The sequence below is a fragment of the Dendrobium catenatum genome, unplaced genomic scaffold, assembly GCF_001605985.2.
Source record: "Dendrobium catenatum unplaced genomic scaffold, ASM160598v2 original_scaffold_97798, whole genome shotgun sequence".
NCBI classification, from domain to species: Eukaryota; Viridiplantae; Streptophyta; class Magnoliopsida; order Asparagales; family Orchidaceae; genus Dendrobium; species Dendrobium catenatum.
Window position 1 is genome coordinate 325,200 of NW_021416236.1, and position 16,501 is coordinate 341,700.

The 16,501-nt window shown below is 40.5% G+C and overlaps 1 protein-coding gene across 2 annotated transcripts in view; it reads right to left on the reverse strand.

Annotated features, from left to right (window-relative positions):
- Window positions 1-276: 276 nt before the first annotated feature.
- LOC110109556 (trihelix transcription factor GT-1) overlaps window positions 277-16,501 on the reverse strand; it is a 32,139-nt gene continuing 15,914 nt past the window's right edge. The window contains exon 5 of one of the 2 annotated variants that reach the window (XM_020840669.2): window positions 277-759. In XM_020840669.2, the coding sequence (XP_020696328.1) occupies window positions 617-759 (143 nt within the window). In that variant the 3' untranslated portion in view covers window positions 277-616. Of the gene's footprint in view, window positions 817-16,501 lie in introns of both variants that reach the window. The other variant, XM_020840668.2, reaches the window with a different exon arrangement.

Consider the following 16,501-nt stretch of genomic DNA (forward strand, 5'->3'; position numbering starts at 1 on the left):
TGCTAAGTTATAAAATTAGAGATTGCAGCATCTGTAATTGCAGCAGAACTATTGAAAAGTAAATATTACGAACGTTAATGATATTTCCTAACAAAATAAGCAAACTTTAGGCTGACATTTTCATCTAAAGCTCGGTAAACATTATTTACATAGAGAAAAAAAAATATGAAACAGCTGTTACCTGTTGAGAAGGGAAAAAAGAGAATAGATGGAGAAATAATTATAGCACGAATCTCCACACCCCCCCCCCCCCCCCCCCCCCCTCCTCTCTCTCTCTCTCTCTCTCTAACTATTATAAATAATGTGGTATATGCGACACCTCAGAATATTTGGTTAGCCTGTGATCTTTGAGAAATTCTTCTGTGTGGAATCCGGGCAAAAAATTTTCATTTGGACTGTGAGTGTACACAGTGTGTATGCTGTGTATAATTTTATACACAGTTTGATTTTCTTTTGTACATAGTGTGTACAAACACTATGTACACTCACAGTCCGGACATAAATTTTCCGTCTAGACTCCGCACAGAATAATTTCTCGTGATCTTTAAGCACCATGAGCATGCTCCATAGACCATAATTTCATTTCACTACTTAATTCTATTTAATCACCAAGCAATCAAACGCCCTGATACATAGCTCCAGGACGGAGATCATCAAGAGTATCAACAGTATGAAATCCGCTAAGTTCTCTTAAACCAGTCCAGTTATGACGAAGGAGGAATTCCCGGAAATCTTCCTTCGAGTACAGAATCTTGTCTTCTGTACGAAAGGTCATACGGTCAGTGTCCTCATATAGGCAGAGCTTTATACTTATCCCTGAAATGATTAAGTAGAGCTCATCAAAATTGAATTGAACAAGGAAAAATGCAAGCCCGAGGAATATAGAGAATCAAATAGATGAAAGAAGAGTTAGAAGATGCTAGAAAGGTTGAAAAAGGCATAGAAAATAAGGGGAAAAAAATTTTTCTCTTACAAAATAATAAAACAAGCGTGAACCTGTGGCTGTACTTTATCAGAAAGCTCATTTTGTTAAATCTTCATATTGTTTTAATATCACCTAAACATGGGTTGATTTATAAGATAATGATCAAAATAGTCTCTTCACTTTTTACAAAGAATCAAAATGATTCTCAACTATTTAAAAGTTTCATTTTAGTCCCTTGATTTTTTAAAATAGGGACCTAAAGAATCCCATTAAATGACTAATTTGATCCCTATTTAAATATTCAAGGAATCAAATTGATACATTATATAGTTGAAAACTATTTGATCCTTAAAAAATTTTAGGGGGCCAATTCAATCCTTTCCTCGTTAATTTATTATAAAGAGAATTTAATTATACTTATTAACATAATGAAGATTAAATTTACTATAATTGATTTCCAGCAACCTTCCTACAAGGATCACAAATAGAACACAAAGCAACAAGCAAGACTAAGCAATGTTGGGGATGATGAGGAGTAAACACCATAATGACAAAACAAGCCAGAAAGTAAAAGAAACGGAAAAGTAAAAACACCAGGATTTAACGTGGAAAAATTCAAAATAGGGAAAAAATCACGGAGCCACATCACACTAAGAAATCCACTATAAAAATTGGGAGAAATAAAAACAAATCTCTCTTCTCTCTCACTATCTCCTTGCTTCTTTTCTCACATGCACCGTTCTCAATGTCTAACTTACTCAAAATACAAGAGAAAGCCAAGTAAAATAATCCCAAGGGACGCAACCCTTCAGAAAAATGAGAAAGAAAATCGTCCAGCCCATCTTGTAGCGCTGCGGTGCCAGTTTGGGCGCTGTGGCGTTCAAACCTCTGTATTGGTCTGTTGCGGCGTCATACCTATATACCACTGTGGCGCTCTGCTCTCTGTCGTTCAGCGTTGGGGCGCTCGGGAACTCATCGCCGAGTCGCTCGGTTATGCAGCGACGGGGGGTTGTACGAGGGAAAAAAATTCTTTTGCAAGCAAGGGATAAACCCCCCACAGCCCCCAGCGAACACAACAAGCATTGAGATTCGAGACAATAAAACAATCAGATTCCACACACAACAAGCAAGACTATATATATATATATATATTCTTTTTATTTTATAATAAGCAAAACTATATATTACAATAGTTTAGACAATTTTTTGGTTAAGTAGAAACACTATTGGAAACATAAAGCCTGTCACTAAAAATATAAAAAAGGTAAAGCAAATGTGTTTCACAACCTAGAGGTGAATGTGATGATCATGAGTCAACCAACATCACACATTGTGAAGAACGCTCGTGGTAGATGGGATTATGGGAGCAAAGAGAGAGAGACATATCAAAATCAAAGCTCGTGGTAGATGGGATTATGGGAGCAAAGAGAGAGAGACATATCAAAATCAAAACCCTTGGTTGGGCTGGTGAGAAGAATCCATCAAGATGATTGATGTAAAGAATTTATAGATAAATGATAATGTGAAATCCAGCCGTTCCCTGTGCAAAGGATCTGACAGTCACAAAGAGCAATCTGTGGGAAGAGCTCATGAATCACGTTAAAACACCTTCCATAGGTGGGCAGTTGATTTAGGAAGATTTATATTTCATTATTATGTAGTTATATATTTCCTTATTAAATATCTTGTATAGATCTATATATAGGGAAGAATTTATGCAATAAAGCAAGTTTTTCCCTCTCAAATCTCTAGTTTTCACATGGTATCAGAGCCACGAAGAAGAAACCAACGGGACAAAGCCAGAAGGATCAAAACCTACCTGCGTGTGGGAAGGACCAAAGTCGAGCAAACCTCCTACTAGCGGAACGAAGCCGAACTCCTACATGCGAGACGAAGCCGAGCGAAACCCACGAGACGGGACGTGCAAAAACCATGGGACGGGCCGAGTAAACCTCTACGTATGCGTACAAAACAAAGCCGAAGAAAGGAAACGACGGAGCCGATCCAAGCATTGGAACTTCCGATCCGACAGAAGGGAGAAGTCGTCAAAGGAGCGTAGACGAACAGCACGAAGAAGCCAAAGAAGACTCCTGCAAGCTGACGACTACTGACCTAAGGAGTCGAAAGTTCCTCCCAAATTAATTCCTCCCAAACCGTTGATCAAACTGAGGAATCAATGGTGCACCAAGGACGAGGTAACCTTCAAAGCATGCAACCTTCCTATTGTCTAAATGAGAAGAACTACCTAAAGTGGTTTTAATTTGTGAAGACCTACTTGAAGGGGAAAGGGAAAATACATCACCTCCTTGGAGGACCAAAAAAATGAGATCTTAAATTTGGGGCATGGGATGAAGCAAACTCCATGATTATGTCATAGTTGTGAAATTACATGACTCCAGAAATTAGCGATACATTTATGTTCCTTTCCACTGCAAAGGACGTATGATATGCTGTTAAACAGACCTTCTCCAAAGCTCGTGATGCGTATCAAATCTTTGAAATTAAAGTCAAAGTTGGAAGCACAAAGCCGGAGAGTAAAACCGTGACGGAGTATGCCACCCTTCTAAAAAATCTGTGGCAGGAACTAGATCACTATAGGTGCATATAAACTAGATGTGCGAAAGATGCTGCGATCCTAAATAACTTTATTGAAAAAGATAGAGTTTATAATTTTCTTGTAGGACTAAATGCAGAATTTGACCAAGTTAGAATCCAGATCCTTGGCAAAGAGGAGACGCTATCACTCAATGAAACCATTTTGCTCATCCACGCAGAAGAAAGCCGATGATGAGTGATGTTAGAACCAAAGGTAGTTGAAAGTTCAGTAATGGTGATGAACAAAGAATCGTCATGGAAGGAGAAAGGTAAAGATTCTTCAAAATTCAAAGACAAGAACTCGCTTTGGTGCAGTTATTGCAAAAATTCAAGACACACAAAGGAAACATGTTGGAAAATACATGGAAAACCCCCTAGCAAGGAGTGGAATCAAAAAGGTGAAACAAGGAGCATGTCGCATGCCAACAACACTACAAGTCAGCCCACCCTAGAAGCAAAGTCCAGCCTTGGAGAACTCAATAAAGAAGAAATTGATAAATTGAAAAGATTACTGGTATCCTTTGAAAAACCAAACGCATCTTCCTCAATTGCACTCTCAGGTAAGTTTCCGATTTCTATTAGTTTAAGTGACTCTAGAAATCATTTAAAGAAATTATGGATCATTGACTTAGGAGTCACAGACCATATGACCCACTCACATAACCACTTCATCAACTATATTCCTTGTCCAAGCAACAAGAAATCATCACTGTCGATAGTTCTCTTACCACGGTACCAGGCCAATGAGACATAATATTATCTCCCTCACTCATCCTAAAAAATGTGCTCCACATATCTCAAATATCCATAAACCTAATTTTAATCCAAAAACATACCAATGATCATAATTGTCAAGCGTTATTTAACCATACATATTGTTTATTTCAAGACAAGAGATCGGGGAAGAAGATTGAACTTGCTAAGGAGAAAGTTGGATTGTACTACTTGGAAAAACTGAACCAATCTAAAAATAGCTGCTCTATGTTATCCTTAGTTGATAAAAATTCCACTATTTTGCATCATCATTATAAGTTAGGACACCCATCCTTTGATGTCTTAAGACATGTATCCACAACTTTTTCAGAAATTAGAAAATAAACATCTTCACTATGAAACTTGTGAGTTAGCCAAACATAAAAGAACTTCCTTCACAAATAAAAATGAGAGATGTGATACTCCTTTGTACCTTATTCACAGTGATATATGGGGACCCTCAAAAATCTCCAATATCTATGGGGCTCGATGGTTTGTATCATTCATTGATGATTGCACTAGAGTCTCTTGGATCTCCTTAAAAATAAATCAGATTTTAGCATCATTCTTCCCTTGTTTCATACCATGATCCAAAATCAATTCGGGATGAAAATAAGGAGATTTCGCTCTGATAATGCCAAAGACTATTTTAACCAAACCCTTTCCTCCTACTTCCAAAGTGAAGGGATCATCCACGAGTCCTCCTGCGTTCACACGCCACAACAAAATGGGGTTGCAAAAAAGAAAAAATGGTCACCTTCTAGCCTCTACTCGAGCTTTTCTATTCCACTACAATATACCCAAATCTTATTGGGGAGAAGCTCTCCTAACTGCAACTTATCTCATAAACCGACTACCTTCAATAACCCTTGGACTCAAAACTCCAATGAAAATTTTGTCCTCATTTTACCCCGAATTTCAAACTCATCATAACCTCACACCAAAAATCTTTGGGTGCACAACTATGTTCATATCAACAGCCAAAATAGAGGAAAACTAGATCCAAGAGTAGTTAAATGCATCTTTATTGGCTATTCTGCTACCCAAAAAGGTTACAAGTGTTATCATCCTTCTACAAGAAAAATCTTTGTCTCTGTTGACATTACTTTTGATGAACAAAGTTCCTATTTTTTCAAACCTCATCTTCAAGGGGAGACTGAACTTGAGGAAGATGAGGAAAATGAACTAACACCTCTTAACCTTCCTCCACCTCAAACCTATCCACCTGAAAATCAGGATAGGGAAACAAAAGACAAAACTGTCATTAGATTTGGGAAGGTATACTCCAGACGTACAAATTAAGATTATACTCCAAAGCATATCCAAGAATCTGAACCATCTCCTGGAAATAAGGTAAGCTCGCCACCTCCCTTATACCCTATAACCAACTCTATATCCTTCAACAACCTCTCATCTTCACATAAAAATTTCTTGGTTACATTAGAAGATATCCATATTCCTAAAGATATTTATGAGGCCTTATCTGATAAAAATTAAAAAAATGTCATGATAGATGAGATGCAGGCCCTAGAAAAGAACAAAACATGGGAAATCATCAATCTAACGACAGGGAAAAAACCGGTTGGATGCAAATGGGTATTTTTCGTAAAGTACAAAGTTGATGGCACACTAGAAAGATATAAGGCAAGACTAGTGGCAAAATGGTACACTCAAACATATGACATTGACTATCAAGAAACCTTTGCACTTGTAGCCAAGATGAACACTGTCAGAATACTACTCTCAATAGCAGCGAAGTACAACTAGCATTTGGAACAATTGAATGTGAAAAATGCATTCCTACATGGGGATCTGGAGGAAGAGATATTTATGGAAATACCACCAGGGTTTAAGGAAAAATCTGAAGGTAACAAAGTGTGCAGATTAAAAAAGTCCCTATATGGGCTCAAACAATCACCAGCAAAGGAATCTTCATCTCACAACAAAAGTAAATTAAAGATCTTCTAAAAGAAACAAGGAAACTAGCCTGTAAGTCAGCACCAACACCGATAGAGCCTAATCTTAAACTGGGGGAAGCTAGAGAGGATCCAAATGTGGATAAATGGGCCTACCATAGACTGGTAGGGAAATTAATCTTTCCCACACTAGACCAGATATAGCATTTGTTGTAAGCATGGTTAGTCAGTTTATGCAAAATCCAAAGCATGTCCACATGCAAGCGGTTGACTGGATAGTGCACTACCTTAAAGGAAACCCAGGAAAAGGGATTCTCTTTAAGAGAGATCTCAGAATAACCCTAGAAGTATACACGGATGCTGACTATGCATGATCACCAGTTTATAGAAGATCTACCTCTGGATAGTGGATACTGCACATTTCTTGGAGGTAACCTAGTTACATGAAGAAGCAAGAAACATAATGTAGTGGCAAGATCTAGTGCAGAAGCAGAATATCGAGCTATGACTTTGGGAATATGTGAGCTACTATGGATCAAAATAATTCTACAAGACTTAAAGGTCAAATGGTAGGAGCCCATGAAGCTATATTGTGACAACAAATCAGCAACTAGCATAGCCCACAATCCAGTCCAGCATGACAAGACCAAGCACATAGAAGTGGATAGACATTTCATTAAAGAAAAACTAGAAAGTTGTCTAGTAAGTGTCGACCATATAGCATCAAAAGATCAACTTGCGGACATTCTTACCAAAGGACTGGACAGTTCTACCTTTCTCATAATGATTGACAAGCTGGGAATGACATATCCATATTTCCCAGCTTGAGGGGTAGTGTTGAAATCCAACCGTTCCCTGTGCAAAGGATATGACGGTCACAGAGAGCAATCCGTAGGAAGAGCTCATGAATCATGTTGAAACACCTTCCATAGACGGGCAGCTGATTTAGGAAGATTTATATTTCATTATTATGTAGTTATTTGTTTCCTTATTAAATATCTTGTATAGATCTATATATAGGGAAGAATTTATGCAATAATGCAAGCTTTTCCCTCTCAAATCTCTAGTTTTCACAGATAATAACAAAGAATGCCACAAGTAAGAAGATGATGGTTGGAACTGCCATAGGAGATCATAAGGAACTCGACAACAAAATATGAGATGAGATAAGAGACATCTACAACATAATAGGAGAAAGACGGGGTCGAAACTTTGAAAGTATTAAAAATTAAAACGTCAGCCTTCTAATGATTCTGTTAGAAGAGTAAATATATTAGACCCTAAACCCTATGTTAAAAAACTTTTGAGGTAGACCTAAAAAGATTGGGTTAGAAAGTATTAAAAATGAATTTTTTTTTAATAGATTTAAATGAAAATTTGATTTTTAATAGGACAAAATGAAAAAAAAATCATGTAGCTAACCCCATGCAGTGGGATAAATGCTTGTTGTTGTTGTTGTTATTACAACTAAAGCAAATATTTCAATGGTGTTGATGTTTATTTAAATCAATTGACTTTTTTTTTTTATGTTTTCCCCAATTCAGTTTGGTTTACAAGATTTATACGCATGCAACTTACTTTCAATTCCTCCAGCTTTCAGCATTCATAATCATATTTGAATAGAGGATACTCGATGTGAAATTGATTGGTGCTAATATTAATAAAAAGTTTAAAGGGTAACTTAAGAAATAACAAGCACTTCATAATGCAAGTCCGTGAGTGTGCAATTAAAAAGTTCTGCATAGGCCCGGGATCAGATTACTTCGAATAAAATTGAAAGAAAAAGCTCGTAATTAGTACTCCACTACTGCTTGAAATTTTAAGCGAATGCACATTCTCATCCATGCCATGCAACTACAAAAAGTTGTATATATCCTCTATGAAGTATTATTACTGTTTCTTTTCAACTCATAATATTTTTTTTTTTTTATAGCATCATTATCATTCTGATAGACCGGTCTCTCTTGAACCGGCACTGTGAGGCTGGTCCCTTCTAGACCAGCCGGAAAGTATACAAGGCAAAACAGGCTTCCGCCTGAATGTATCCCACCTTTTTGGGATGGGGAACGGGAAGAATTTGAATGTTGGTTTGGGGGTGGGGGGGGCTATTTTGAGATTTATTGTATTGTATGCTTTAAGTAGGAGGTTTACCTAGGGTTCAGTTTTTATGTTTTTTTTTTTTTTTTGTTTACCTAGGGTTCAGTTTTTATGTTTTTTTTTTGTTAAATTGAAGTTTGCTTATGTGAGATGGCCTAGCTGGCGGCTAGGGATTTGGAAGAGCCGGATCTTCTTCTCTAATTGAATATCCAATTGTATTTTGTATTTTTCTTTTATGGTTCTTGCAATAAAAATTATTTTTGGGTGTTCTTCCTCACAATTTTTCTTTGTTGAACAAAAATCTACTTACTATCAAAATTGGTGTCAGAGCGGCGTCCCGAGCTGAAATCCAAGTCTTGCTCACTGATTTCTACTTCATTCTCCTCTCTGATCTTCTGATTTTGCTGTTTGAAGACCATATTCATTATTTTTTGGCTTTTTTTGCTATTTGGAGCCTAGATCTGGATATCTATGGCGAGAAAAAATGTAGAAGTGTTGGAAGGGGGATCAGACAATTGAAATATGAAATTTTAGATTTTCAAACTCAAATTTTAGCTGTCCACGAGAAGATCGATGGTAAATTTGCAATCATGGAGAGGGAAGCCGCCGGGAGCCAAGGGAGTGGGGAGAACCCTAATCCGATAAGAAGAGGGGAATAACAAGAGGTCTTTCCTAGGGAGGAGGTAGGTAGAAGATATGGGGAGAGGTGTGAGGGGGTGGGTATGAACGAAGGAATAATGAATTTGAAAGAAGAGGGGACTGATTATGACCGAAGATGTGTTGATTTTGAAACGAGGGGATATTTTGACAAAGGGTTTGGGTACGAGCGTAGAAGAGATGATCAGAAGTTCGAAACACTTGGCGGGGGGGACAACCCACTTGGAGAATAGGAGGCTATGGAGGAAACAGGGCAAACGAAGGAGATCTGAGGGTGAGAAAATTGAAGATGCCTATTTTTTAGGAAGATGATGCTCATGGGAGAATCTACAAGGTGAAAATATATTTTGCTGTCAATGGGTATACGGAGGAGGAGAGATTGTCTGCAGCTGGCTTATGTTTGGAGGGGAAAGCATTAGAATGGTACTACTGGAGAGACATGAGGCGAGCCATACGAAGCTAGAGGGAGTTTAAGGATTGTCTGTTAGAACATTTTTGAACCAGCAAGAGAGGGGACTTCTATGAGCAGTTCTTCGCTCTAACGCAAGAGGGATCGGTGGTGGAGTACCGTGAGAGGTTAGAGTACCTTGCCAACCGACTAGACCACTTTCGGAGACTGTACTAGAGGGGAACTTTATGAAAGGGCTCAAACTAGAAATCCAGGTGGCAGTTAGAGTGATGAGGCCGCATGATTTGACAGAGATTATGGAGCTAGCCCAGTTAGTGGAGGACCAGAAGCACCTAGAGAGTGGGACCAAATGCAGCAGTTCAGGAGGTTCATATAGGATGATCACCACCTTTTTGGCACCCAAGGCCCAGCCCGCCACTAGGAATTCCTCAGAAGACCCCGAAGAAGAAGACTGTAAAAGGCGGAACTGGAAAAAACATCAAGAAGCTTACTAAGGAGTTACAAAAGAAGAGGGAAAAGGGATTGTGTTTCAGATGTTATGAGAGGTACACACCAAAGCACAGGTGCTAGAAGCGAACTCTTTAAGTTCTCAACTTCTCATCATCTGTGATGACGAGGAAGATGAGGAGGGAGGTGGGAGTGAGGCAGTGGTGGAGTAGGAAGAGATGCATCTAAACTTAGTAGAGGTCCACTTGAACTCAGTGGTGGGATTCACTCCAAATCACACAATGAAAGTGAGATGAGAGATAGCATACAAAGAGGCAGTGGTGCTGATAAATAATGGGGCCACTCACAATTTTCATCTCCAACGAGGTCGTGGATTAATTAGGGGTGAAGTTGGCGGACACATGGTGCTACGTGGTGATGATGGGCACAAGTAAAGTGAAAACATGTCGAGGAGTGTGCAGGGGGTGGTTCTGACCATATAGGGGGTCCAGGTGATGGAGAACTTCCTTCCATTAGAGCTAGAGAGTATTGATGTCAACCTGGGGATGAAATGGTTGCAAATCTTGGTAGACACCAAGGTCAATTGGGGAGCACTCACAATGGAGATGATGGTGGAGGGAAGAAGGGTGGTGATAAGGGGAGATGCACGATTATCCGAAGCCATAGTTTCTCTCAAAATCATGGTAAGGACCATCCAGTAGGTGGGGTAGGATTTCTGGTGGAGCTATAGAGATTGGAGGGGATCATGTTGGAGGGAGAGACATCCCTTTTTTAGTACAACTGATGATACAATAATTCAATGAAGTCTTTTAGTCATCACAGGGATTGCCACCATCGAGGGAACAGGAGCATGTCGTCACCTTGAGGGAGGGTTGTCACCGATTAGTATCAGACCATATCGATACCCTCATATCCAAAAAGACGAGATCGAGAAGCTGATCTAGGAGATGTTAGAGGCAGGATCATCAGACTTAGTGTGAGTCCTTTTCCTAGCCTAGCCTTACTGGTCAAGAAGAAGAATGGGAGTTGGTGATTCTGTATGGATTATCGAGCTCTAAATAATGAGACTGTATCAAACAAATTTTTTATTCTGATGATAGATGAGTTGTTGGATGAGCTATGTGGAGCAGTGGTGTTCACAAAGATGAATCTGAAGTCTGGGATATGAGGGATACTACGAGTTCTTGGTGATGCCATTTGGTCTCACTAACACCCTTGCTCATTCCAGTTCCTCATAAAGGTGTCTAGACCCTACCTCAGGAGATTTGTACTGGTTTTCTTTGATGGCATCCAGGTGTAAGTAGGTCGGACAAGGAGCATTAAGAGCACTTAAGGTGGTATTGGAGGTTTTACATGAGCATCTTATACGGGCCAACCTGAAGAAGTGTTGTTTTGCACAACCCAATGTAGAGTACTTGAGGCATGTATTATCTTGGAGTGTGTGGCTACTAATCAGGCCAAGATTGAGGCCATGTTGAAATGGCCTCTACCTAGGACTCTAAAGGAGCCGAGGGTCTTCCTAAGGTTGATCAGATAGTATTGGAGGTAAGTGAGAGGATATAACACTATAGCTTGGTCACTAACGGAGCAGCTGAAGAATGATAGTTTTATGTGAGGAGAGGCAGATACCCAAGCCTTAGAGAGACTTGAGAAAGCCATGGCCACGATATATGTCCTGGCCCTAACTGATTTTAGCTAGATTTTTTTGTGGTGGGGACTGATGCATCAAGATATGGATTGGAGGAGGTGCTTATACAAAATCACATACCCATAGCTTACTTCAGTCAGGTGTTGACAACCCGGGCAAGGCTAAAGTCTGTTAATGAGAGGGAGTTGATGGTTGTAGTGTTGATCATTCATAAGTGGAAGCCTTACTTGTTGGGTCGACATTTCATTGTCAGGACAAACCGTAGGAATTTAAAGTACTTGTTAGAGCAGAGGATTGTGATCAAGGAGAATTAGAGGCGGCTTTCAAAGCTGTTGGGATATGATTTCGAGATCCATTATAGGCACGAGTTAGAGAACAAGGCGACTGACACCTTGTCCAGATGCATGGAGGAGGCTGATGGACCGAGCCATTTTGGTACTACTGGACCCGTGCGGGTCTACAGGCGGAAGAGAGGGGGCGTGCGGACTGGTTGGACCAAGGGGGACCCACCCACTTAAGTGGGGGTATTTTGGAGATGGGAGAAATTTTGGGATGGCATGAAGAGGGCCATTAGGGTTTAGTTTTGGGGATCATGAAAAAGGTAGCCTCTTTCTAGTTTTCTTCTCCTAGTCTTCTTCTTCTTCTTTTCTAGGGTTTTCTTGTGGGAGATCTTGTCCTTCTCGAAGTGGACAAATTTATCTTTCACACCTTTCAAGATTCTTTATGGAAGAGATCCACCACCGTTGGTGAATTATCAGAAGGGGACGACCCCTGTATATCTAGTGGATCAATACTTGGAGGAGAGGGATAGGGTGTTGGGTGAGTTGAGGGAACACCTATTGAGGGCCCAACAGATCATGAAGACCAAGGCGGATGCTCACCGCAAGGATGTGACATTTGAGGTGGGAGAGATGGTATACTTGAAGCTACGGCCTTATCGACAGAAGACTCTAGCTAGCAGAAGAAGTGAAAAGCTCTCTCCACGATACTACGGGCCTTTCGAGATCGAAAGGAAAGTGGGGATGGTGGCCTACCGTCTCAAGTTACCTCCTCATTCATCCATCCACCCTGTATTCCATGCATCGCTATTGAAAAAGAGTATAGGGGATCATACTGTGGCCATTCCTACTATACCCCATGGCCTAACAGAAGATATGCAACTCTTACTAGAGCCACTACATGTGAAGGAAGTGAGGAAGAATGATCAAGGCAAAAGGGAGATTCTCATCGAGTGGAAGGACTTACCGACACATGAGGCTACTTGGGAGGTATACGAAGCCATGCGGGAGCAATTTCCAGACTTCAACCTTGAGGACAAGGTTGATCTTCTAGAGGGCGGTATTGATGGACCGGTTCAACCGGTCCGGCCTGGACCCGTGCAGGTCTACAGGCGGAAGAGAGGGGGCGGGCAGACTGGTTGGACCAAGGGGGACCCACCCACTTAAGTGGGGGTATTTTGGAGATGGGAGGAATTTTGGGATGGCATGAAGAGGGCCATTAGGGTTTAGTTTTGGGGATCATGAAAAAGGTAGCCTCTTTCTAGTTTTCTTCTCCTAGTCTTCTTCTTCTTTTCTAGGGTTTTCTTGTGGGAGATCTTGTCCTTCTCGAAGTGGACAAACTTATCTTGTTTTCTCTTGGCTTTTTAATGCAAAGGTTCTTGTTTTTCAACCCAACTCTCTTGTGATTGTTTCTCTTTGATTTTGGTGGAAAAATACTTCTCTTTTGGGGGAAATTAGGGCAAAACCGAAATTGTGAAACCCTAGGTGTATCAGAGGCTCCAGGAGTTAGCCATTTTGGTACTACTGATGTTAGATAGGGGAGCTATTAAGGAGAAGAGTTTTCAAGACGAGGAGCTGAGGGAGATTAGGGCAGATCTGCTGAGGGATGAGAGTAGCCATCCTTGTTATTCCCTAAAAGGGGAGAGAATGTTGTACCAAGGGAGATTTGTATTGCGACGAACCTTGCTCTACATTTCTCACATTCTGCATGAGTTTCATGGGAGCTCATTTGGGAATTATTCAGGGGTGTAGAAGACATGCACGAGGTTGGCGGCAAAGTTGTATTGGAAGGGGATGGATAAAGATGTAGAGGAGATCGTGGTTAGATGTAAGGTATGCTAGAGGAGCAAATACATGGCTATGGCTCCGGGAGGGTTATTGCAACCTTTAGCTCTTCAGGACAAAGTGTAGGAGGAGATCACCAAAGATTTTATAGATGTACTCAAATTTGAGGGATTTATAGTGATTTTGGTGGTGGTGGAAAGATTGAGCAAGTATGCTCATTTTATTACCCTATGACATATGTACACGACATTCACAGTAGCAGGGACATTGATCAGAGAGGTAGTCAGATTACATATGATATCAAAGTCTATAGTGTCTAACCAAGATAAGGTGTTCCTCAATCATTTTTGTAGGCAGTTGTTTAGGCTGCACGGGAGCATACTAAAGAATAGTACCGCTTACCACCCACAAATGGGCGGGAAGTAGAGGTGGTAAACATAAGTCTTGATAAGTAATTGCAATAATTTGCGTCAGAGACACATCAGTTGTGGGCCAAGTGGCTGGCATGAGCGGAGTACTAGTACAACATTTCATATCATTCAATTTCACATATGACTTCTTTTAAAGTGTTGTACATAAGGGACCCACCCCACTTGGTGCACTTTGGGTTGTGCAGCACACAAGTCACATCGATAAAGCAATACTTTGAGAAGATGAATAGTCTTGGCTAACTTAAAAAACCATTTGTTGAGGGCTCAATAGATCATGAAAAAGCAAGAGGATGGACGCAAGAAGGATATTCTGTAGGGGTATCAAATTTTGACACAACCCGAACCCAACCTGGAAAAATCCGGGTTCGGGTCGACCCGGATAGCAAATGGGTCGGGTTCGAATTTGAAAATCTGACCCCATTTGAGTTTCGGGTCGGGTTCGAGTTGACCCAAAAACCCGAACACGACTCGAAATTCACCCGGAAACTATTCTGCCAGCGTCTGCTGCCCAGCGTGCCCGCCCTGCCCGCAAAATGACCCGACGCCGAGACGCGTCGAGTCGCTTAGTCCGTCAGTCGCATACTTGCTTGTCACATCTGAGAGCCTCTTCGCCAGTTCACCTCCTTCGAGGCTGACGTCGCTCCCCGCGTCTATTGCCCGACTTGCCGGCCCACCGCTTCTGCCGCTATTGTTGAGTCTCTTGGGGACTTCGACGATGTTCCTTCCTGTCAAATCTGAAATTCGTTATCTTCCTCCATCAACGATGTGAGCTCATTATCTTCCTCCTTCAACGACGTTCCTTCCTGTCAAATCAGAAGTCGGGACAGCTCGCCACCTCATCAAAACTGGAAGTAGCGACGGGAGCTCGACAACGTTCCTTCCTATCGAATTGAAAATCTGTGTCAGGTCGGGTTCGGGTCTCAAAAAACAACCCATTTTAAAAATGGGTCGGGTTCAGGTTGACCTGAACAGTGTTGGGTCAATTTCAAGTTCGACCCGAACTCGACCCGTGACCCAAAATTGACACCCCTAATATTATGTTTGAGATAGGGGTATATTTGAAACTTCGTCCCTATAGACAAAGGACGGTAGCTAACAAGAGGAATGAGAAGCTAGCCCCAATGTATTTTGGTCCTTATGAGATATTAGAGAGGATTAAAGTAGTGGCTTATCAATTGAGGTTACCTACGACTATTACTATACATCCAGTGTTCCACGTGTCATAGTTGAGAAGAGTCATCGGGGATCATGCATCCAATTCAGAGTTATCAGGGACTGATAAAAAATTTCGAGGTGATGTTGAAACCAATGGAGCTGAAAGAGGTGCGACAAGGAGAGTGAGAGATCAAGAAAGTGCTAATAAAATGGAAGAACCTACCCAACTATGATGCCACATGGGAGCTACACAAGGGGGTGCAGCGACAATTTCAGTCTTTCCACCTTGAGGATAATGTGGGTCTTTCAAGGGGGTATTGATAGACTAGTCCCTCCTGGACTGGTCACTGTTTGGTCGGTCCCTCCTGGACCGGCCAGAACGTACGTAAGGTAGAACACGCTCCCACCAGTTTGAGGCGAAACAGGCTTCCGCCTAAATGTATTCTGCCCCTTTTTGGGGTGGGATCCGGGGGTAATTTGAATGTTAAGGGAGCAGCTTAGAGGGAAATGCAAAAGGGAGAGGGTTGTTTTGAGATTTACTAGGTATTGTATGTCTTAAGCAATTGGTTCGCCTAGGGTTCTTTTTTTTTTTTTTTTTTTTTGTGGGGGGGGGGGGGGGGGTTGGTGGGGGGGTGGTGGGGGTTAAAATTGAAGTTCGCTTAGATGAGAGGGCTCTAGCCGACGGTTAAGGAATATGGGAGAGCTAGATCTTCCTCTCCACTTGAATATCCAATTGTATCATGCATATTTCCTTCATAATTCTTGCAATAAAAATTATTTTTGGTGTTCTTCTTACCAATTTTCCTGTGTCATTTTCTGGTATTTGCTGAAATAACATCTACTTCCTATCACATTCCTAGCCTTATCCAATCTCTATATTAAAATAGGCTTTTCAATCTTTTAAGAAAAATTATCTCACAAAATGTGTTGTGTTAGATAAATAAAAATATATGAACAAGTTTTGACTAGCAAGCATATCCAACTTAAGCATAATGTTGGGGTTTGATGAGAAGCAATGAAATAGAACCAACATATATATATATATAGTGTGTGCGCGCGCGCTTTAATATAAAAAAACACTTGTACACCATGCAATGAGGCTTTAATATTAGAATATTTAAATGTAAGATCAAGATCATTGATGGTAATGTACAACCTAAGAAATTGGTGATATAATTTAATCATTTTTTGAATATTTGATAACTGTTCTCCCACTCTCTTTTTTGTGTATATTTGTGTGTGTAATAAGATAGTTCAACCAAAAAACATGCTTAAAATACAAATAATATCATAACATAATAAAATTCGTGAAGGACTTGCATATATGAAAATATAAGTCAAAATAATCTCAAATAAAGCACCTCATTATATAACAAAACAAATAAATTTGCATATTGTCCCATAT